This window comes from Parus major, chromosome Z, assembly GCF_001522545.3.
Source record: "Parus major isolate Abel chromosome Z, Parus_major1.1, whole genome shotgun sequence".
NCBI classification, from domain to species: Eukaryota; Metazoa; Chordata; class Aves; order Passeriformes; family Paridae; genus Parus; species Parus major.
The window spans coordinates 39993642-40015825 of record NC_031799.1 but is presented as its reverse complement, the minus strand read 5'-3'; the positions used below and the strand labels follow the sequence as shown (position 1 = coordinate 40015825).

The 22184-nt window shown below is 34.9% G+C and overlaps 1 protein-coding gene across 1 annotated transcript in view; it reads left to right on the top strand.

Moving 5' to 3' along the window:
• LOC107198293 (hippocampus abundant transcript-like protein 1) overlaps positions 1–19146 on the top strand; it is a 30562-nt gene extending 11416 nt beyond the window's left edge. The window contains exons 2-12 of the mRNA XM_015615200.2: positions 556–651; positions 3666–3728; positions 5986–6113; positions 7051–7165; positions 8135–8353; positions 9418–9531; positions 10099–10170; positions 13050–13162; positions 14048–14145; positions 15897–16054; positions 17547–19146. Coding sequence (XP_015470686.1) covers positions 556–651; positions 3666–3728; positions 5986–6113; positions 7051–7165; positions 8135–8353; positions 9418–9531; positions 10099–10170; positions 13050–13162; positions 14048–14145; positions 15897–16054; positions 17547–17750 — 1380 coding nt within the window. The 3' untranslated portion in view covers positions 17751–19146. The remainder of the gene's footprint in view (positions 1–555; positions 652–3665; positions 3729–5985; positions 6114–7050; positions 7166–8134; positions 8354–9417; positions 9532–10098; positions 10171–13049; positions 13163–14047; positions 14146–15896; positions 16055–17546) is intronic.
• The last annotated feature ends 3038 nt before the right edge of the window (positions 19147–22184 follow it).

The following is a 22184-nucleotide window of genomic DNA, read 5'->3' as shown; positions in this document are numbered from 1 at the left end:
AGAATCAGTTGATCAGCAATTAACAGAAAGTATTTGTACAGATGACATAAGCAGCTCCTTATTTTCTCATACTTAGGCATTTTCAAATACAAAAATTGTTGCTCCTCTGAGCATAAAAACATTACCATAGTTTTGTTGAAACAATGCTGTGATTTAATAAAGTGGATGTGTCTTGTCACTTATGGAGGAAGAAGGGAGAGGCATACAGTTTGTCACTCTGTTGTGGAAGGGTTGTCAATAATGCTTGAGGGGCAGAAAACCTAAAGGCATGTTGGAGGTGAAAGCAGTGCAGTGTAATGTCAGGAATAGGGCCAACAATTCTTTTCAGTCAGCAGGTGTTCTAGGGAACAAACTGTTTCAAGTTCCCTAGAGATCTTTAATTGTTTTGTAATACAGAACAATTTCTCCTCCCTTGTTTGGCTTATTGTTGTTCCCAAGGGCTTGGTTAGTAGGTCATGCTGAAAAGTGGTTATGCTCAAAACATGTTTGCAAGAGATATTTGCACATGTAATGAACTGGATGTGTACAACCACTGCATTTGTTTTTCTTTCTTAGCAACAAGGTATTGGTCGGCCGAGCGTATACCATGCGGTGGTGGTCATATTTCTAGAATTCTTTGCCTGGGGGCTCCTGACAACTCCAATGCTAACGGTAAGCATCAGTTCATCACAGTTCCTCAGCTGTTATCTTGGTATTGACATACGTTAATTTGCTAATTTCTGGGGGTTTGAGGTTTAATTTGCTTTACGTAAATGCATATCTCATTACCTGAATTCCAGAAGTCTTAGCAGCTGAGATGTGGACTGCTGAAAGACTAGAGGATAAAGAAAAATAGATAAAGTCTGCTGTACTCTTCTTTAACTCTTATTTGTCTTTTAGAGTAACACCAGTTTAGTCTATTGATTGAAGTATCTCTAGAAATTCTGGCTTTTTCAAGACTTCATAGTTCAATTAGTCTTCCAATTGTAACAATTGAGTAAACTATGCAACCCTTCATGAACTACGTATACTCCTGTGGGCCAACTGTTCTGTCAGCATGTAACGTAGAGTAAAATGCAGAGCCATTCATGTAAGAAATTTATATATTTAATCTGCTTTGGTTATTTTCCAGATCAACAGTTAATTTGAGTGTTTGGTAATAGGATATGAAGCATTCATTTGAAGATATGGATCTCATTTGTTTTAGTCGGGCCTGCCTGTAAGCAATCGCAGGAGGTCTACTAGTCCAGCTTTTCATTGCCTGATACTTGAGACCACTTTGAATACATGGCAAGCAAAATTTTGTGTGGTTGAAAGAGTTAATTTTTTTCGTTCTCCAAACTCCAAATAAGATAATGTACATAACTCTTGGAATGTGTTGGCCTAAATTTTCTAAACACAAGCACTGAACTTCTTAATTTAATAAAGTTAATAAATAAAAAAGTTTGCATAAACAGTTAACAGATTTCTACAAAGCAGTTGTCTCACAAAATAACTGTCCTGTCATCCTGCATTACCAGTGTCAAAATATGGGGAAGCTTGCTGGGTCATCTTTGTTATCTTTTATTTATCTTTGCTTTTTTTTCTTAACCAAAGTGCTCAATTTCAACTTAACCAAGTTTGACACTTCTCATTTAAAAGGATAAGTGTGCAAATCATAATTCTTACAGATCTGCAAACCCCCACCAATTTTTATACAACTGTGTATTAGGTGGGTTCTTCAGTAGTTGCCCAGTAGTATACTCCAGTTGGAATAGGTCCACAGTTGATCTTTTTTATTTGTAATCAGCTTTGCAAACACTGAATGTCTGCTGTTTTTATAAATTCAAGTCTGGTTTATACTTTGCATCTGTCTTGTGATGTACCTGTGGTAGCTTACATTGGCCTGCTTATGAGGCAGCAGTACAAGAAGTGTAGAGATATCTTATGAGCAAGGTTCAGCCTTTGAATTGACAGCTATCCACTTCTGCTCAAGCAGCTTTGTCAGGCAGGAGGGGCGGAAATGGAAATGTCTGGTCTGTTGATCAAAGCTTATGGTTACTCAATTTTGTGTGGTTTTTTTCATGATTCTGTAGGTAATTGCCAACTTTCAATTTAATTAAAATGTTGCATTCTATGAAAAGAAATTATGTGTATTTTTGATAGCTGAGATTATTTAACGTTCATTTTTTAAATTGCTATTTCACTTATTTTGACATCTCTCAGCAAAGCTGTACTGTTTGTTACATGACACTGTACTTGGAGAAGAAAAGATTTAAAGTGTTTATAAAACACACAAAGGCTATTCTAGTCAAACATTGCCCAAAGCTTATGGACATTATTTTTATTTATAGACTTTAAACCAATGTTAGTAAATTACCATAAGCAGTATTAATTACTTAATGATATGTTCTCTCTTCAATATATATATATTTTGAATATGTATCTATTGGTAGAACTTGAGTAAAGCAGTTTGCTCTAGCAGTTTGTAAACTTGCATTTCTCTTGTCTATAAAGCAATAAATGAATATAAAAATCTCAAACTTAATATCAGCAGTGGTTGCCACTCAGAAAAAAAAAACCTGGAAAATAATTCACAAGTAATTAGATTTAACTCTGAGTTTCATATTTTTGTTTCATTTTTTTGTTTTCTTTAAGTTAGAAGACTTCTAATTTTAGATCTGTAATTTGAATCCTGGCCTTTTTTTTTTCTCATTTCATAACATTAGTTTTCTAACAGGTGAAAAAATACCTAACCAAAAGATGATACCAGAAGTGAAAAGTGATGTAAATAAGGAGAATTATCTGCCCAGTAACTAGTAAGAGAATCACCACTTTGATTAAACCTATGATCTGAGAATCTCAGTCTTTCTTAAAAAAAATGCTTATACTTTTCAGTGACACTTTCTCAGTATACACAGAGTAACTTTTGTAATTGGTGGCAGTTTGAACATCACTGTAAGTTTTTTTAGCCAACATGGGAATACCTGTGAGGCCCCTTAACTCTCTTGCATATTTATGGCAAATCTGTTTAGCATAGATTAACATTCTTGCCCTTGAATTAAGACTGCTGGTAAAGCACCTTACATGAATTTGTAGCTATATTTAAGCACTCAAAACTCTTGCTGGTATTTGTAAGCATCTACTTATTAATTTGAAATGTTTCTAACCATCTTGCTATTTAATAGCTGCTGTGTGGTCAGTTGTGAATATAGCACTGTTTTTTCCTTGTCAATGTAAGTTAGCTGAATCCCATTTTCACTCTTAAATATTGACAGTGTTTGAGTCAACCTTTTTGTAGAATTAACTACATAAAAATTTTGTAATTTTTACTGCATGGAGGTGGTTTTTGGTTACACTGATCCTCTTTTTAAGGAAAGTGTCCCAAAGTAATTATCTCTGGATTACAGTCTTTGCCAGTAGTAAATTCCTATGAATTTATGCTGGTAAATTGATATTAAATCTTGTTTATATTTTCTAGTGAAGACAAAAAAGAGGTAGAAGATACTTTTGTTCTGGTTATTCCAGGGTGTTTGGTTTGTTTTTTTTTTTTTGGTGTTGTTTTGGTTTGGTTTTTCCCTTTTGTTTTCATTTTGGGATAGTTTTAACAAATTCTCATAGAGCTATCCTGTTTTATAAATCAATTTTAAACTTGGAATCAACTCTCCTGTCTCTCCTTATTAAAAACTGCTTTTTTCCCCCGTTAGGTCTTACATGAAACATTTCCCCATCATACATTTTTAATGAATGGTCTTATTCAGGGTGTTAAGGTAAGATGTTTTTTAAATCTCTGACCTGAATATCCTGTGTGTTCTCGTATTTTGACTTGTCTCACGTGCATTTTCCATAAGAACATACAAACCACTGAGAATTTAGTTAATTCTTAAACCATTTTTTTACTGTAGTAGTTGATTCTTGGGCTGAATTTAAGTTTTACTGCAGAAGTGTCAGCATCTTGAGACAAGTGGAATCTTTCTCAGAAATTTAAATTCCTCTCATTTGAATTGATACCACTTGTAGCTCTTGTAATTTTGATAAGGATCTGTCTGAGAATAAAGCTAGGTTTTTATTGTCTACTTCCTAATGTTAAATGATTTATATCAGAGACAAATTAATGCAATCATAATGATACCATTGTGATAGAAAATGAAGCACTCAATCACTGTGATTTTGTCTTAAAATGTAAAATGTGGCATAAGAGCTAATTTTCATCAGGTTTGTTATATTTCCTGGTCTTTTTTTTTTTTTTTTTTTTTTTAATCCACTCTAGAACATTCTGTGATGTTCAGGGCAGCTTATTGCTTACTTTTAGACCACTGTATTCTCACAGGGGTTATGCTGATTGTGGCCACCAAAAAGCTTGCAAGAGTTTTCTAGCATAACTAATGAAAAGTTCTCTTTGATAACTGTTTGATAGCTGTTGTACTGAGACGCTGCAAAGCCCTTGCTGTAACTTAGAACTAAGGTAATTTATAGCACTCAGAAATTATTTTTCTTTATGTCCCATTACAAATCTAAAGCATTGCTTTTAGTTGTAAGAACGTAACATCTATAGGCTAGACTTGCTGTCTTTCATGGTGGATTGGCAGAGCACGGTGCACTCAGCATGTTGGTTTGTCTCAGACTGAAAGAGGAAGTTACCTTCTCATTGTTCTCATACAAAACAAAGTTCATGTTCCTCTTCCTGTTTTAAGTTTTGCACTCACAGTGCAATCTAACTGCATATTAAAAGTAGTAAATAGAGGATTCCCATAGATTTTGTACAGAGCATATCTGTAGAAAAGTGCAGTAATGTAATGAATGTCTGGATTGCTCTAACAGGTCTAATAAATGAGCAATCAAAGACTAGAAAGAGCTTGTACTTCTGTGTCTTTTTTCTTTAAAATTTTGTTTGTGGAACATGTGAAGTATTTTTCATACCAAAACATGTTAATTTATGTGGCACTGAAAGCTGATTCTAAGGAGCAGAAACACTAATTTCAATTGAGTTAAGACATCTAAGTTTCCGACGATCTGGTAGTCTGGCTTTACAGCTTTTGCTCTCAATCTACCAACTGAAAACATTGAAAAGCAGGTTTGTTTGTAAGGATTTGCCAGAACAGTTTCTTAGTATATCAGTCTGTACGCATATGTTACATTTGTGACAATATTTGAATAAGAGAGGTAGGCTAAAGTTAGCTGGAGCAAACTTCCAAGGTATTTCAGTATGTTTCAACTTGCTGTCAATTGATAAATAAAGAATGTACTAATTAGGAGGAGCTGTTCCTCAGTTAACAAACGCGTGAAATCCTTTACTTATTTTAATTCTCCTGTGTAATAAAATGGATTTGAGGTCTAGATTCTAGGACTTCATGAAATTCTGGAAGATCTAGTATTTGATCCTTAGTCAATTTTTTTTTTTTAACTGAACACTGTACACTGAGTCTGACCTTCACCACGGGGATCACATTATGGTGTCCCATGATCTCAAGTTGCCAGGCTTGCTCAAATGATCTTCATAGTTCTTGCACTGTACATATGTACTGTACAGGATGAGTATGTAGTATAGAGAAGTAAATGTTTAATTTAATTTAAACTGTTATATTTGTTTCAGAGAGCAGTAATGTTACCCAAAGCTCTCTCCTAGGACAGTCCAAATTAGAGGGCAACCTGGGTTTGAAATATAGCACTGAGCCTCTTTATAGAGGCTAAGATAATGTCCTGTGTATAACTTGACTGTATTTTGGAGATTTTAAAGAAGATTTTGCTGTATGTCTTACTACTATATTGAATCAAATGGATCTTGAAAAACATACTGGTTTGATTTTTTTTTTTTTTTTGTAATTCACTCAGGTTTAATAGATTTGAAACATGAAATATCAAAATCACAGAAAATTAGACTGTAGAACAAAGTGTGTAAATTTTCAGTTTTCTACAACTGTGTTCAGTTTCAAATAAATTTTCAATTTTATTCCTTTTTATATTGTAATTAAAGTGAGCCTTGGAAATGTAGATACAGACATATTAATTGTTTTTCTTCTGTCACAGGGTTTTTTGTCATTTCTCAGTGCTCCACTAATAGGTGCTCTCTCAGATGCTTGGGGAAGAAAATCTTTTCTTCTTCTTACAGTTTTCTTCACCTGTGTCCCAATTCCTTTAATGCGTATAAGCCCATGGTAAGTGCTGCAAGCTGCAGTAGCAAGCTTGTTAGGAGAGCAGATATTCAGAGGTGATGTTTGGGGAAATGGGAGAGGGACAATAAGATGAAAATAAGAAGAAAGCAGATTTCTTTTCAAGGCACAACTGCATTATTCTGGAGCTTTTCTGTTCAAGATGTATTCAAACTGTGTATCCTAAAAGCAGAAATAATGGAATGTGAACTATATTCATACAACTAAAGCATTTTGATTTGATAATCCTGTCTAACTCTGCTTTAAGATCAGCTGTTAAGTTTTTCCCTTAGTCATTGAAAGTAATAAATATGTTTTTAAAGCTGAATAATGAACCTTAGCATTTATTTGCTAAAGAAAAGTCTAGTTGTTGCAGGTGAGATATTTTACCTCTTTGAGTAGGACTTTGAAACCAAGTCATTACTGCTCAGTTAAGACTTCAGTTGCATTTACATTAATTTTGAAACTTGGAAGAATTACAAAAGAATTTTTTGTGCACTCTGAATGCATTCAGAATTCAGCTTCTACAGCATTACATATATATATATATGTGTATATACACAATATGATAAATATCATATTGTGTGTGTGTATATATATATATATATGTTAATTATATATATGATTTTTTAACAGTCTGATGAAATTACTTCTAAGATAGTTCATTTTTCATTACTTGAACTTGAGAGTTTAAAATTCTATAGGTACCATGTCCTCAAGTACTTCTTCTTTTAGGCTGAAGTAAAGAGAAGAATATAAAAAAATTAAAATGCTGTTTTCCAGTATTTAAGTGAGACTGCACAGTCATTCATTCATCTCCAGTAAAGGTCTGTGTTAGTTCTCAAGGAGCTCTCCTCTTAGGCTTAAACAAACTTGCTTATTAGTAAGAAAAAAGCAAGAGATCATAGCTCACACTTTCTAATTGTTGCTTTTAAATTATTAGGTGGTACTTCGCTATGATTTCAGTATCTGGAATTTTTTCTGTTACCTTTTCCGTAATATTTGCCTATGTAGCTGATGTAACACAAGAACATGAAAGAACTACAGCCTACGGACTGGTAAGATATGCTTAGTTTGGGGGAAAAGGTCAGATTATTACCTTTGTATTGAATTTGCATTTTGATGTACAGCTTGTTTCCTGATTAATATAAAGAGGTTGATAAAGGAAGGAACCATGGCTCAAGACACTGTGTTAGAGTTCAGGCAGTGAACAGAGTGCTATGTGCTTATGGGGACAGAATTAATATTTGACAACTTGCATAGAGGGCATGTGTAAGAAAGAATGTCTTTAAGTTTTGCAAACAAAACATTAAATTAAATTAAAGACAATGCAAGTAATTTAGTCTAGCAATGGTTTTCCAGCACCTGTAAGTTGCACTTCTAGTTCATATGACTTCTTGGTACAGAATGGCCTTTTCTAATGTCAGAATGGTGAGTAAGGATGAAAATGTATAAAACACTATTTTTAAGAACTTAGACATGACCATTCTTAATGATCAAAACACAAGGAAAATAATTTAGTTAGTACAAACTAGTCCTTTCAGTGGTAATACAGTTCCTGCTTAGTTTGCTTTCCTAATATCTGTATTAGGTTTTGGAGGTGTATTGATAGATGTCTATAATTTTGAACTTCTTTCAGGCAGGCATTTAAATGTACTGACAACTTTTTCAGTCAAGCCACTTTGTTATTAGAAAACAAAATAAAGATTTTAGTCCATTTGAAAGTAAGAGCCAAACCTGATCATCTTGGATTGCAAATCCTGTCTAATATGGTGCGCTGTTAAGGAGGCTGTAGGAACTGTACTTGAGACCCATATTTACTGTTGTAAATGGTATGTTGTTCATGTACTTTTTAGTTTGGTTTGGGTTTTTTACTTGGGTATTACTTGAATTTACTTGAATTTTGACTGGTGTTTTTTTAAAATCACACTTCTGGGGAGGAGTGGTGGTGGTAAGCAAGTTACTTAATTTTTCTGTAATGGGAGAATAACCACTTTGATGAGTTTGTAAACTGTTGTTGTGCATAGGTATCTGCCACCTTTGCAGCAAGTTTGGTAACTAGTCCTGCCATTGGAGCATACCTGTCTGCCAGCTATGGGGATAGTGTGGTTGTAATGGTGGCCACGTTGGTGGCTGTCGTGGACATCTGCTTCATCCTGCTAGCTGTACCAGAATCTCTGCCGGAAAAAATAAGACCTGCTTCATGGGGATCTTCTATATCATGGGAACAGGCAGATCCTTTTGCAGTAAGATGCGCTTCAATAAGTAATTATTAACTATTTGGTGATTAATAAGTAATAATTATTAGTTGCAGTTTGTAAGTTTGAGAAGTCTTCAGTCTTACTGGTAGCTTCACTATTCAGTATACCATAGTCTCTGTTCTCTGCTCTTGCCCATAGAGATCTAACTACATTTAAAAACCAAAATCAAACCAAACTTTGTGGATTAAATAATTCTAGATTTGAAAATAATGTTTGGTGTGACATCCAAAGGGACAGTGCTTTAATTTTCTAACTTAGGTAGTCTATTTTATTGCAGAGAGAAATGCTGAATTCTTATACCTCAAAAGCCAATATTTTAAGGTTTTATATACTCATTTTGTATCTCTCCCTACCAGGGCAATATCTCTCCCTACTCTTGATTTCCACTTTTGGTTATACGTGATCTCTTTCTAATAGGGAATGGATCTATAAAGCCTGATTCTTTTTTTTTTTTTTTTTTTTTTTTAATAGGTATATATAGTAATGGCTAAAACATACCGTGCAGTCTTTGTAGTAACTTGTTTACTTACACTTAAAGTTATGTTTTTGTTACACCCGGGTATCTTAAGAAAGGAAGGAGTGATTTTTCTTCATGAGATCTGACCTGCTGGGAACTGCTTGTGAATTTTGAGAGATGAATGGCATGCTTGAAAGGCTGCAGCTGCAGAAATAGTCTTCCACAATTTATTTGTTCCTTAAAATAATTAATATAATGGGTGAACAAGTGTAAGAAATGTATTATTACTTGCTAGTATCTTTCAAAATAAGTTATTATTATGGAGATCCATTAGAAGACATTAGGTATTTCCCTTATATAATGCTGATTTTGGGAAATTGTTCTTACTTGGCACTGAACAGCTTCAAAAATATTAATGGAAACTTTATCAAAGAATTGTATTGTTTGTGACTTGTGGTTCAGCTTAACAGTATCCATATGTAATTGTTTTGATTTGTATGCATGCACAAAAAAAGGGAATATATCTTTCTTTATGCTTTCATTAGAGTTTGTACAAATGTTTCAATACCTGCTTTGTTCTTTTGTTTTACAGTCTCTGAAGAAGGTTAGGAAAGATCCTACAGTTCTCCCAATCTGCATTACAGTGTTGCTCTCGTATCTGCCTGAGGCTGGCCAGTATTCTAGTTTCTTTCTGTACTTGAGACAGGTAAATGTTGGTGTCTTCACATCTTACTAAGGATGTTTAAATAAGTATTCCCTCTGGCCTCTTTCTTGTTACAGACTTTGCTCAGGCACCTGCTTTCTGACAAAGTAAAGCTTTAAAATTAAAGGCAGGGTGCTTTGTTAAGCCAAAAACTGCATAACCCTTGACTCCTGGTGCATAAACCCTGCAATGTCTTAAGTGCATGTTTACCTCAAGCAGGCCTTTGCTCTCATTCAGTACATCAGTTTCTGGCTTGAGGTGGGATTTTGCCTGTCAGACCCATTTTGTTTGTGGGAGGGATAGAGAACTTAAGTTTCCAGCTATATGAGTTCCTCTGTATCCTCTTTTTAAGACAGGGGTTTTTTTGGGTTTTTTTTTTTTCCTTTATACTTTTCTTGGCAAAGAGTCAAGTTAAGGATTATCCTTGAAAGTGGACATTTCCTGTATGGATCCTGTATAAATCTGGGGTATAAGTAGGGATGAGTGTTTTCATTGAGAAGATAGTTGCTGCTACTAATTGCCCTGGATTGTGTTTGGCATTTGTTTTGTGCAGTTTCTGCTTTTCTACAGGTTATAGGCTTTGGATCTGCTAGCATTGCAGCATTTATAGCTGTGGTGGGCATTCTGTCCATAATAGCTCAGGTAAGCTTTATTCTTTATATTGCTTCATTTAAGCTGATCTAAAAACTTTGCACATGCTCTAACATGCCAATGTGTCTTGCATTCACTAAATGTTGCATTCATAATATAGTCCATGTAAGTTTCTTGCTTTGTATCAGCTTTCCTTAGAAATACTGGGTCTGGACATCAGAAAAATAAAATCTGCTCAACTTGGATCAGTAAATTCATTGAAACTCTGACTTAAAATCATTAAAATTATGCAGAAAATTTTTTACTAAATGCAAGGCATTCTGAAAGGGAAATGCCTTATTTTAAATAAGTCATGCTACTTTGACCTGTTCAATTGGCTTGTGCTATCAAACTTGCATACAAGGAGTCTTTCCAGGGTTACTTAGGCTCAGCGTGGAGGCTGAGGAGCTGCAAGGCCTTGGTATCTTCTTGTCATATTTCTTAATTTGCAGCAGTGAGATGATTTTTCAACAAATCCTTTTGTCTTTTGTAAATCAAAGAGTTTTTATGATTTAATCTTTGGTGTATTTATGGATACAATTTGTCTTCCTGTTCTGATAACAAGAGGAGGAATGGCATATAGAGTATGTTGTAACCTTGCTGCCATTCTTAGCAGAATGAAGGTCTCACTGTTTTGATGTAAACAACACATTCATCAATGTTTACCAGTTTTACTGGTGTCAGTTGTGGCCTTCATTAGCAATTCAAGTCATTATTTTAATCTTTGTGCTGTGGTTTGTTCGGAGGCTATTGTGTGCACTCACATTCAGCAGTCATCCTCTATGAAGACCAGTAATTTTACTGAAAATCTCTAGGATGGCTTCCCTTCTGGTTGATAATTTTCAGTGTTAAAATGAGGAAAATATATTGATTTTTGAGCTCTTTGAAGAGTACAGCTTAGTGAAATAATCTTTGCTTCATAAATACTGATTTGTATTGGCATTTTGGATATCTCCAGAATGAACTGAATACCTGAAGGTAAAATTACTGTATCTTTTTCTGTGAAGTATTCAAACTAAAAATGAGAAACAAGAAAGCTAGGGTTAACAGTTGTCTTTGGCTGGATGCCAAGTGCCCACCAAGTTGCTCCAGCACTCCCCAGACAGACAGGGTAGAAAAATTAAGGTGAAAAACAATTCTTAGGTGGAGATAAGGCAATTTTGTTAAAGCAAAAGCAAAAGTTTAGGCATGCACAAACAGGGAAAAAAGGGTTTATTTTCTGCTTCCCGTCAGCTCACTTCCTGTGAAGTGAGGCTTCTGCACACATAGCAGTTGCTCTGGAAGGCAAACATTGTAAATAACAAGTTCCCCATTCCTCCTCCTTTCCCTTGCATTTATATCTGAGCTGATACCATATGGGATGAGTTATCCCTTTGGTCAGTTTGGATCAGCTGGCCAAGTTTGTCCCCTCCCAGATCATTCCCAATCTACCGTGGGGGGATGTTGAGAGACAGCACTGATACTCTGCCAGCACTGCTCAGCAGTAGCCAAAGCACTGGTGTGTTAACAACACCTTTCCAGCTACCCACGGACCTATGAAAGCTGCAGTGGGAAAATGAATCCATCTCAGCCAGACTCAATACAATCAGGAAGAGACAGAAGACAGGAGAGGAAGTATATTCTGCTCTGTGGTCCTGGTTGCTTTTGTCTGTGTTTTTACTGAAGCATTGCTGTGTTGAAATAAAGCAGATGAGACTCAGTTACTTCATCTAGGAAAAGCTAGTTCTTTATTCACATCACTCATTTTTATAGAGTTTTCAAAGACTGGGTTTTACTCCGATTGGCTAGTAGTTTTCTTGCTACTTAATTCACTGGGTTAGTAACTGGCATTCTATCTGTCTCTCAAATCTCTTTATTTTTGCATTGTTTACATATTTTCTTCACTGATTGTCATGGGACAGATCTATTGTTTATGCAGGTGTAAACTTATTTTTCTTACTAGAATAGCAAGAAAACCCATCTTTAACTGACTTTTAATTCCTTTAATTTTTTTCTTCTGGGAATTTACAGGCTAGCTGGTAATTCATCAGAGCAAGGCCTGATTTTATAAGGCCTTTCTTTTATAATATTTATACCTCAGTGTTTCTCCTGTTAAAGAAAAATATGTGGTCCATTAACTGAGTCAAGTTGTCCATTTGCGTTACTAAGTGTCTGCTTCTTCCCATGAGCATCTTGTTGTTGTATCTGAATTGGGATCTCCCTCTCCCTCACAATAACACTTCTAACAAGTAGAAATGTTGATCTCTGGTTAGGATTAGCTTCCATGTACAAATGAAAAGGTCATGTCAGTGGTGTAAAGAGTCAGTAGAAAACGTAATTAATGGTGCCTAGGAATTGGTCAAATTTCAGTGTATGTGATGAAGGTGACAAAGCAGCAGACTTGCTGTAAACTTGTAAGTTTAAATGTAAATTTGCAAAACAATTCAGCTAACCTAAGGAGTTTACTTTCTTCTGAGCTAAAAGTCTTCTTGTCTTTTTTCTCTAGTATATGTAGATAGTGGTAAATTCAAGTCATGTCCAGTCTGCACTGTCTTTGCTTGGTAACATCTTTTATTTTATGGAATGCTCTATTCTGTAATAAAAATAGGTTTGTAGAGGTGAAAATGGAAGCCTGTTTGCATTAGAAATAGACACTCATCTAGTGTACATAGAGAAGGCAATACATAATGCTTCTCATTGTCCCAACATAGTAACTCTTTAGAAGTATCTGTACATTAAATACTGAAATGATTTATTTGTATTTGGGGCTTAATTCAGGAGAAGTAAGAGGACAAATGGTATGAATTTCCTCATCATATGAAAGGTCTTCTGAATTCCTTTGCATGGGAGAAATTACTTTAGCAAGTCTGACTTTTTAAAACAACTTTTGGTTGAACCAATTTCTCTTGCAGACTGTGTTCCTCAGTGTCTTGATGAGATCTATAGGGAACAAAAACACAGTTCTCCTTGGCCTTGGCTTTCAGATCTTTCAGCTGGCTTGGTATGGTTTTGGATCTCAGTCTTGGTAAGCATACATTTTGGTATGTATACACTTGTCAAGGAACTGAAAGGGGTTTTTTTTCCCCAAAAATTCTACTGTTTAATTCTGTTGTCATGGGTATTCACATGTTCTGTGAATTAAGCATTCCCATTTTCATTACAGTACCAAAATTTGGTCTGTATTTTGCATATGTAGGAATGATAGAATTTCCTGTACATACAGCCTTTTTGAAAAGTGAGTCTTTGCAGCATTTTGTTCCATGGAGTATTAAGTCTATGAATGTGGTTAAAATTCTTTCTTAAATTCGCAAGCTAGTAAATAGCATGTTCTCTCTAGTAATTCCACTAGATCTATTTTAACCATTAGGTATTGGACCTATGCTTGTTTTTGTTTTCCGAACATATTCTCTAACTCCAACTATAATCAGTCTTAGAAACTATCTAGAGTTTTTTCTGTTGGAAAAACTGTCTTTAAGTAGATACAATGAGCACCATAAACTGGAACAACTTCTTTAGGAAGTGTGTCCTACTGAGAGGGAGGAGTGCTTGTTGTTTATCAGAGTACTTCCTAGTCAGTTGCAGAAGCTAGAGAATTGTGTCATTGGGACACCCTGGGAAATTGCTCCTTTGTACTGTGTTTGGAGAGAAAAGCCCACTTCAGTCCCATTCCCCTCCTTTTCTCTGCTAGGATAGAATCAAATTAAATGTGCTTCTGTTCCAGCAAGTTCAGAATATATGGGAGAGGAGAAGGACGATAACCAGATAACTTCCAATCTTTAGGTATTTTAATAAGAACATTTTGAAAGAGAATTAAGTGTTAAATAAGGGTGCTCTTATAGTCCTCTTGGGAGCATGGGGAGTAATTATAAGGGTAGTCTCATTTAAAATTTGAATTATGTATTTAACACAGGATGATGTGGGCAGCAGGAGCTATAGCAGCAATGTCAAGCATTACATTCCCAGCAATTAGTGCTCTGGTTTCACGAAATGCGGAGGCAGATCAACAAGGTTAGTATTGGGTCAATTGCTGTTTATGCATCATTACTACTTTTTTGTCTGGGAAGCAGAAGAGTTGTCTAGGTGTACTTTTCCAGTTATCTTTGTGAGTCTTCACTTGGTAGTACCTATGGAAGTCTGCCAATCTATGTAGAGACAAAGGAAGTACATAAATTTACCATAGTTGCATTGTCAAATATGTGATTTCTGATGAGCTACTTCTTGTCTTTCTGTAAAAGTACGGTGAAGGCAACAAAAAACTTTCTTTTTTTCTCTTCCTTTTATTATGTGCTGTATTCTCTAAGTAGACAGTGAGGATTAATGTAACAATACCATCTTTTTAATTGCACATTTTACCAGATTGGAATAAATGTAGGAAAGAAGCTTTATTTTTTTTGTAGAAAAGTTGGCCCTGTTTGATACAATAGTTCAGATTTTCAAGGCATAGAAAACACCAAAGTAACCAGTTAATCTGAGAAAACATAAAACATACTGGTTTTGATCTGACAAGCAATGTACAGTCAGAAATTAGTTCTCCTCTAAAGCAAAATGAGAAGTTACCACAAATTAAAATGCTAGTAAGAAGAACTGAATTTAGTATTCTCTTTTAAAAATGCTGTACATATAAATTTCAAGTATCAGTTATAGTTGACCATTGTACTACCTGAAGTTAGGTAAATGCAGTTAATCTGAGAAGGACAAAGACGCTGTTCCAGGAGGTGGATTTCTGTTGAAAGATGCAAAAGATAGTATTTTACATGGGTTTTTGTAATTATTCCCCTCTCCCCCATTTTTTTTTCGAGACATCTTAAAGATTTTTAAAGACTTGTTTTTTGTTTACCTCAGGAAATGACTACTTTATTTAAGCTGACAGAAGCCATTGGACTTTGATTTCACAAAGAGGAAACTGGTGTTAATAGCTAAGGCTTTCAAGACTGAGGTTTTGCCACCTAGTGGCATAAAGATTTTAAACTTTCATATTATCAGCCTATGAATTAAAAACTTGGACAGCTATCTTTCTGCATGTTTTCTTTTCCTCTCACTTTACAAATTACTGCATTAAGAATGACACATATTATTAAAAGTGTAAAATAGCATTTTTTAGACTCTTACTATGTGAAGTTAATATCATCAAAACACTTCTTGCACTGTTATCACAATCATTCAATGAAGTTGAAACAGAAATAGCACTTTGATTAATCAAGCTTTAAAAAGAATTTGGGGTAAAACTGCAGCCAGTCAAGTATTGTGCATTTAGTGCTGTACACTTAATTTACTGCCCTGAGTAAGTTACTTGGTATTTAAATAAATACTGGTCACAATTTGTGCACATTTTCCCAGTCACATTTCTTACCACTTAGGTACATCACTGTGAACTTCACATGAAAATAAATTGAGTGTGAATCACATTTAAGCTCTGCTGTCTTTACTATCTTTATTCTAGGCTTTGAGTGAGAGTGGAAGAACTCTAATATAAAAAATTAAACATACATAAGCTTCATTATTATAATAATGAAAGAATATACAATAATAACAATCATAATTCTTCTAGTATAGTGACAGAACTGTGATGATGCAGAAGATTATTTTAATCTGACAGATTTGTCTTCAATGCACTTCTTACATCTTAGAATGTAGAAATAATTATGATATGCTCTATTTTGAAACAATTACTAAAATGGACTCAGAGAGCTCTTGGCTCTGAGCATTTCTTCCTTGCTTAAAAAAAAGATGCTACTTTTTTTTTTTCTTTTCCTCATTAGGTGTTGTCCAAGGAATAATAACTGGAGTAAGAGGACTGTGCAATGGCCTGGGACCAGCCCTGTATGGGTTTATTTTCTTTCTCTTCCATGTGGAACTCAATGAATTGCTAAATGATAACACTTCTGAAAAAAAGACAAAGCAGAATCTTAGTGATAAGGTTAGTTCAAAATATGGTGTGCAGTTTGCTGCATAGAACTCATAGGGCCAGAAATCTGTCTTTTTTTTGGTTGATTTAAAATCTTCATATCTTATTCTTAAATTACTTAATTCTCACCTTTCAGTTTCATTAAATTATTGAGATAGCTCCAAATATAAATGTGATAGTAAGTATTTAGATTTACAGTAGTAGCAGCATTGGTTTCAGTATTGTGACAGTACCAGGTAACTTCAAGACATAAGTTTACTGGAACTAAAGTTTGAGTTCTTAGAGCAAACAGTGGAGCTGTAGGCTGTGCTGGAGGATAATAATAACACTTGGCAATGCAATGACAAAGGGCAGCTTTTGAAAGATTTTTATTCCTCTCAATGAAACCACAATCATGTAATGCTCAAAAGCTGATCAGATGAATTAGCTGTTATACTACAAATGATGGTGCATTAATTTGTGGAAGTTAATTTCTTCTCTAAGTATTTGTGTATGTAGTACCTCTTGAAGATTTAATATCATCAAGGTATATTTTTGATATATTTATATACTTCATGTATGTGTACAGACCATCAGGTGAAAATTTAGGCCTCTGATTGTAACAAAAATTGAGGCAAGAGAAATACCCTGTTGCTCTATACTTATGCTCAGCTACTTTCCCACATCATTTGAGAGTAGCTTCCTACATTTCATTTGGTAGAATAAAAGTACACTGAATTGACAAGTTTTGTCTTCTGGTTTTTATCTAGTAGTTTACACAGTTACAGAAAAGTTAAAGATTAAAAAGAGAAGCTGGATTGTTGACACTTCTTTTGTAGAGGTTTGTCATCAAACCTGGCTGATTTTCAAATTTATCTTAAAACCTTTCTGGTGTTTGTTTTTAGCTGGGGCTATGAAATGTGGGTAAGTTTTGTTTTTGAATTTTCAAATCAACAGCTTAGAAGCAAGAGAGAATAACTCCAAATGCTAAGTTATCGTGCATGAATAACATGTCTCAGCAATGAGAATGGTCTTACTGTTATTTTGCTCACCCATATATTGTTTTTTTTGGGATGCTTGTTTATTAGGCTAACTTGATCCTACAGTATCTCAGCCATGGAAAAGCGAAGCTAAGATTTATTATTTGTGGTTCTGGATGTTAAAACCTTATTCTATTAATGTTGAGAGGAGTCTTGTTGATTTAACAGGCATGTTGCCTAAAGCAAAAAACTAAATTACAAAAAAGCATCAAGTCAACATCTGTTTTGTTTGCTAGGCAATCATACTGTCAATTGACAATTTTATGTGGTTTTGGTTTTTAGATTAGTGTGGAGATCAGGGAAGGAATTTGTGGGGATTTTAGATGCAGAAAATTCACTCTACAATGTACATATGAACCTGTTTGCAGAAATTTTATAGTCGCCATAAATATGTCTCTCATGATTTCCTGCCATAGTGGTGTAGTTTGTAACGCAGAAGTCAATGTCTGAAACATGAATTCTTTATTATGCTTGTTTTCCTGTAGAGTGCGATCATTCCTGGTCCCCCCTTCCTGGTTGGAGCGTGCATTGTTCTTCTGGCTTTTCTAGTCGCCTTATTTATTCCTGAGAACAGAAAAGCCAGCAGTACCAAAAAACACAGCAACAGCAACAGCGGTAGTCTGAGTAACAACCTAGACCAAAGTCATGAAGAGGACACTGAACCATTGCTGCAGGATAGCAGTGTATGAAGGCTAAATTCTGAGGGGCCTATGGAAGAAATTCATGCACTGAATTGTGTCTCTGGAAGCTTGGTGGGAGGTACAGAGCATCTTGCCTTTGAGAGGAAGGCAGCTGTGACAGGCGGTCACTTGCTGTTTGATACTTGAGGTGGATGTCATGCTTGCAGAAGTGGTTATTTAGAGCAGCAGGTCACAAGCTGGTGTGATTCTACCCAATACTGGACTGCAAGTGCTGTGTCAAATTCTGATATTGGGTAGAAGCCTGAATATAGAAAGAAATTTTTTTTAAGGGTTTGAATGTTTAGCTCCTAAAATTGTGAGACAATGCGAAATAAGCAGGTTTCAGCTAAAACAATTTCTGCCATCACTATAATAGGTTGTTTTGCATTTCTTATGCCTTTTTGTCTGCATCTATGCCACATGTAGTCATCATGATATGGGAGGCACTGATGTCTATATAGTTTTGGTACCTGAAATAGTAGTTATCAATGAAATTCTCAAATATTGTTTACTAACAGGTAGTCTAGTAGTTACCAGAAAGCAGTGATGAAACTGAGATGGCAGAATTCTGAATCTGTGTGGTCACACGTGACAGTAGTTACCCATAAGTGAAGGTTATTACAGAAACCCTAAACCCACATTCTAGAATATTCAGTTTCATGCAGTTAAAGCAAGTCCAGATGGCACCCAAGAACCAGGTCCTAATAACATTTTGATTATAAAAAATAAAATTTTAATTTTAAAGCAAGCAGTGTCAGAAATACAGACACTTCTGAGTGGGTGCCAGAGTACTTTACATCAAGATTTATATGTATGTACTGCATTTTGTCACTTTATCTGCCATATAAACTAATTTTTCCTATTAATTTCTTTCACCACTGCCTTAACTGCTTCTTAGTGTTCAGTTATTAATCATATTCAGCCTTCATATCACTGTCTTACCTGCTGAATATCATGGATATATCCATTTTTTTTTTTCTTAAAAGATGCTTCAAAGGAGTTATGAATTGTAACAAATGTGCTAATTTTTAGAGACATTTTATGAAGAAGATAGAGATTTATATGTATTTTGCTGCAATGTAAATGGACTATTAAACCCAACTTTGATGAAATACTCCTATGAATGTTTTATATGTATGCAATATATGTAGATATTTGTAAGGAGTTTTAGTTTTTTCCAGATGGGGGGCTGTGTAAATCATGTATTTATAAATGTAATGAGGGTACAGACAGTTATACAGTTTTTTAAAAGGATTGTGTATTGACTGAACAAATTTTAAAAATATGTATTTTGAAACTTGTTCCACATTGAGCACAGATAAGAACCCTTTTGTACTGTGCAGGTTGATTTTTAAGTTAATAAACTTCTTAATGCATAATAAATATAAATATTAAGCTTTCTAGATTTCGTGAGTAAGTGTGTGTTCTTCTAAGTTCATTGTTGTGCCTTTGGTGCTTCAGAACAGAAGCGGCTTTATCCTCATGGTGGATGTCAGTACCTGACATTCCTGAATTCCTGTTCTGTTGTGTTGTGTTTGTGTCATCAGGAGTGGTGAAAAGCATGCTTTGCCTAGAAATTCCTTTGGTATCTGAAATGACATCCATGAGATAGAGTAGTGGGGGGTAGAGGAGTGGAGAATGAAAGTATAAAAAAATCCCTGAGAATAATTTCTGATCTGAACATGACTGCAGAATTAATATGCTTTTTCTGAGGAGGCTTAGGTCTTTGGCTGTTTTTCTTTAAAGTGTGGGCTTCTATGCTGGATAGTCTTTTTTTGCTGCAAGCCAGACTGTGGTTGGGTAGGTTTTTCATGATCTCAGCTTAGAATGTCTTTTACTTAATATATGGAATAAAATACAGTATGTTAGTGTTAGAAGTAGCAGTTGTCAAGTTTATTGCTGCAAATAATAAAATATATTAAAAATGAAATAATTTTAATAATAAATTAAACTGCAGATTTATCCCAGCAATGGATCAGATTTTTGAAGTAGAATCTCAGAATCACAGAATGGTTGGAAGGGACCTTTAAAAGATCATGAGACAGGGACAGCTTTCACTTCACTAGAACAGATTGCTCAGAGCCACCCTGTCCAACCCGACCTTGAACATTTCCAGGACTTCCAGGAATGGGGCATCCACAGCTTCTGTGGGCAGTCTGTGACAGTGCCTCACTACCCTTATTGTAGACATTTTCTTCCCTATGTCCAACCTAAACTTCACCCTTTTAATTTTAAAACTCTTACCCTTTGTCCTGTCACTACATGCCCTGCTGAAATGCTGCCTCCTTTCCTACAAGTCTTTTTTATATATTGAAGGGTTCACCCTAGAGCATTCTTTTCTGCTGGCTAAATAACCCCAGCTCTCTCAGCTTGTCTTCACAGGAGAGGTGCTCCAGTCATCAGATCATCTTTGTAGCTTCCTCGCTGCAACAGCTGGTTTCCTTTGATGGGAAATCCAGAGATGGATGCAAAAAAATACTTTAAGCATGCACCCTTACTGTATATAAATTACTATATGTACTACTCTGCTAATTAAGTACACAATAAAAATGTAAAAACATAAGCAATAGATTAGATAAACAAATTTCAAGTATTTTTGTGAGTAGTGTAAACTACTTTTCTGTTCCCAGTAGAAGATTGGTAAGTGATGCTCAGAAATACCTGATGCCTCATTGTTTTTAGAAATTTTCAATCAACACTGTGGTACACAGTTTCAAAGATTTCGTTCTAAGTTCAATTCATCTTGATTTTAAACTTTAATATGTATTTAATATCTCTTTAATATCTGTCATCACTGAGAAGATACCTCACAAAGATACTGTTCCAAATGGAAAGTGTTGAAGATTGTGCTTACTAATCATGGTGCTTGTTTTTCAGTCCTGCCCACTTCTTCTGCAGAGGTGTATTAACATTCAGCTTAACAGTCAACTAGGATGCTTCCATTTTCCCTGATGTCAGTCAGTTGGATTTGCAAATGAATTGAAAGGTCTTGAATTTTTGTATGTTTAACAAATGTATTGAAGAACTTTCCTCTGGAAGATTTTTTAAAACAGGTTAGAAAGTTACTTCCCTGTACAAGTGTACAGGTATTGGAGGGTTTTATTGATGACACTTCTACATTTCTTTTTGCAACAAAATGGCATGATGATGGGAACATTTCCAAACTTCTGTTTTCTAAATGCTCCCTCCATACAATAAGTTTATCTTAAAAAGAAAAGATTTCTTGCTCATTGTTAGAAAAACATCTTTATCTTGAACACACACATTAAATGTTTTTAAATTATTAAATTATTGTTGTTAAAAATTAAATTATTTTTCAAAAATTTTAGCATAGTACTGGCAGGTCCTTTTCATCACAGAAAAAGTCAGGACTTGTGGAACAATTGTTTTTCTTTCTGAAAGAAAAATGTGATTTTGGCATGGGATAAACTGTGAACCCCTGTAGTATAAAAGACTTTCATGGTAACTCCCCATCCGTTTCCAAAGTATTGTAAATATTCTAATATTGAAAGATCTTGTTTTTATAAAGCTAACCACATTGATGACAATGGACACAAAGGACTTTGTGTGCTTTTATCTCCAGTTTATTTGCTGCATTAGCTTGCATGAATGAACAGTGAATGAATTTCACTCTTACTGTAACCTTATCCTTAGATCCCTTTTTTATTCTGTTCAAAGCAGTCACTTCATCAAGTGGTAATGTTTACCCAGTTTTTTTCACTAAACAGAATTTTTAATAAAGGAATGATCTACTGTTGAGCAGCTACCTTGTCCATTACATATTTTTATTAGGGATTGACAAAAAAGTCGCTCTTTATGTAATTTATCATGTAAAAAAAATTAGCAAGTACTATAAACTGAGACAGGTTTAGGAACACTTGTAGTTTCAAATTTCCCACAACCAATAGCTTGCTCTAGTATTTGTTTCTTCAAACCTTCAGCAATGTTTTCTGTGAAGTTTGTGTAATACTGGATTGAATATCACAGGACTTTAAATATTGCTGACAAAACTTGTAAAGGTTGTTCTTTATGTTCTGGATGGCTAGTTTGTTAATGCCCTGTTAATCCTTTTAGCTCCATACTATTGTTAGCTAATGCCTAAAGATACCATATACACTCAAAAAGAGGTTCATTGTTAACAATAACACTTGTACATTTGTATTTCTAATACTAACCTTGATAGTTTTCAGGTTTTTTGGCCAACTTTTTCTCAAATCTGACTACATTGTCAGTGATATCACCATGCAAAGTGGCTGATGAACGACTTGCACTAGGAGCAGAAGTATCACCTCTATGACTGGTCTGTTATTGCTTGTATCATTTGTGTTTCCTTCAATCTGCAAGGCTTTTTTCCCAGAACCTTTTTGAGAGACTGGGTCATTTTGTGAGGGTTAGTTTAGATGCAAATAGGTAATATAGTCCACAGATCTGCTTAACTGGGCA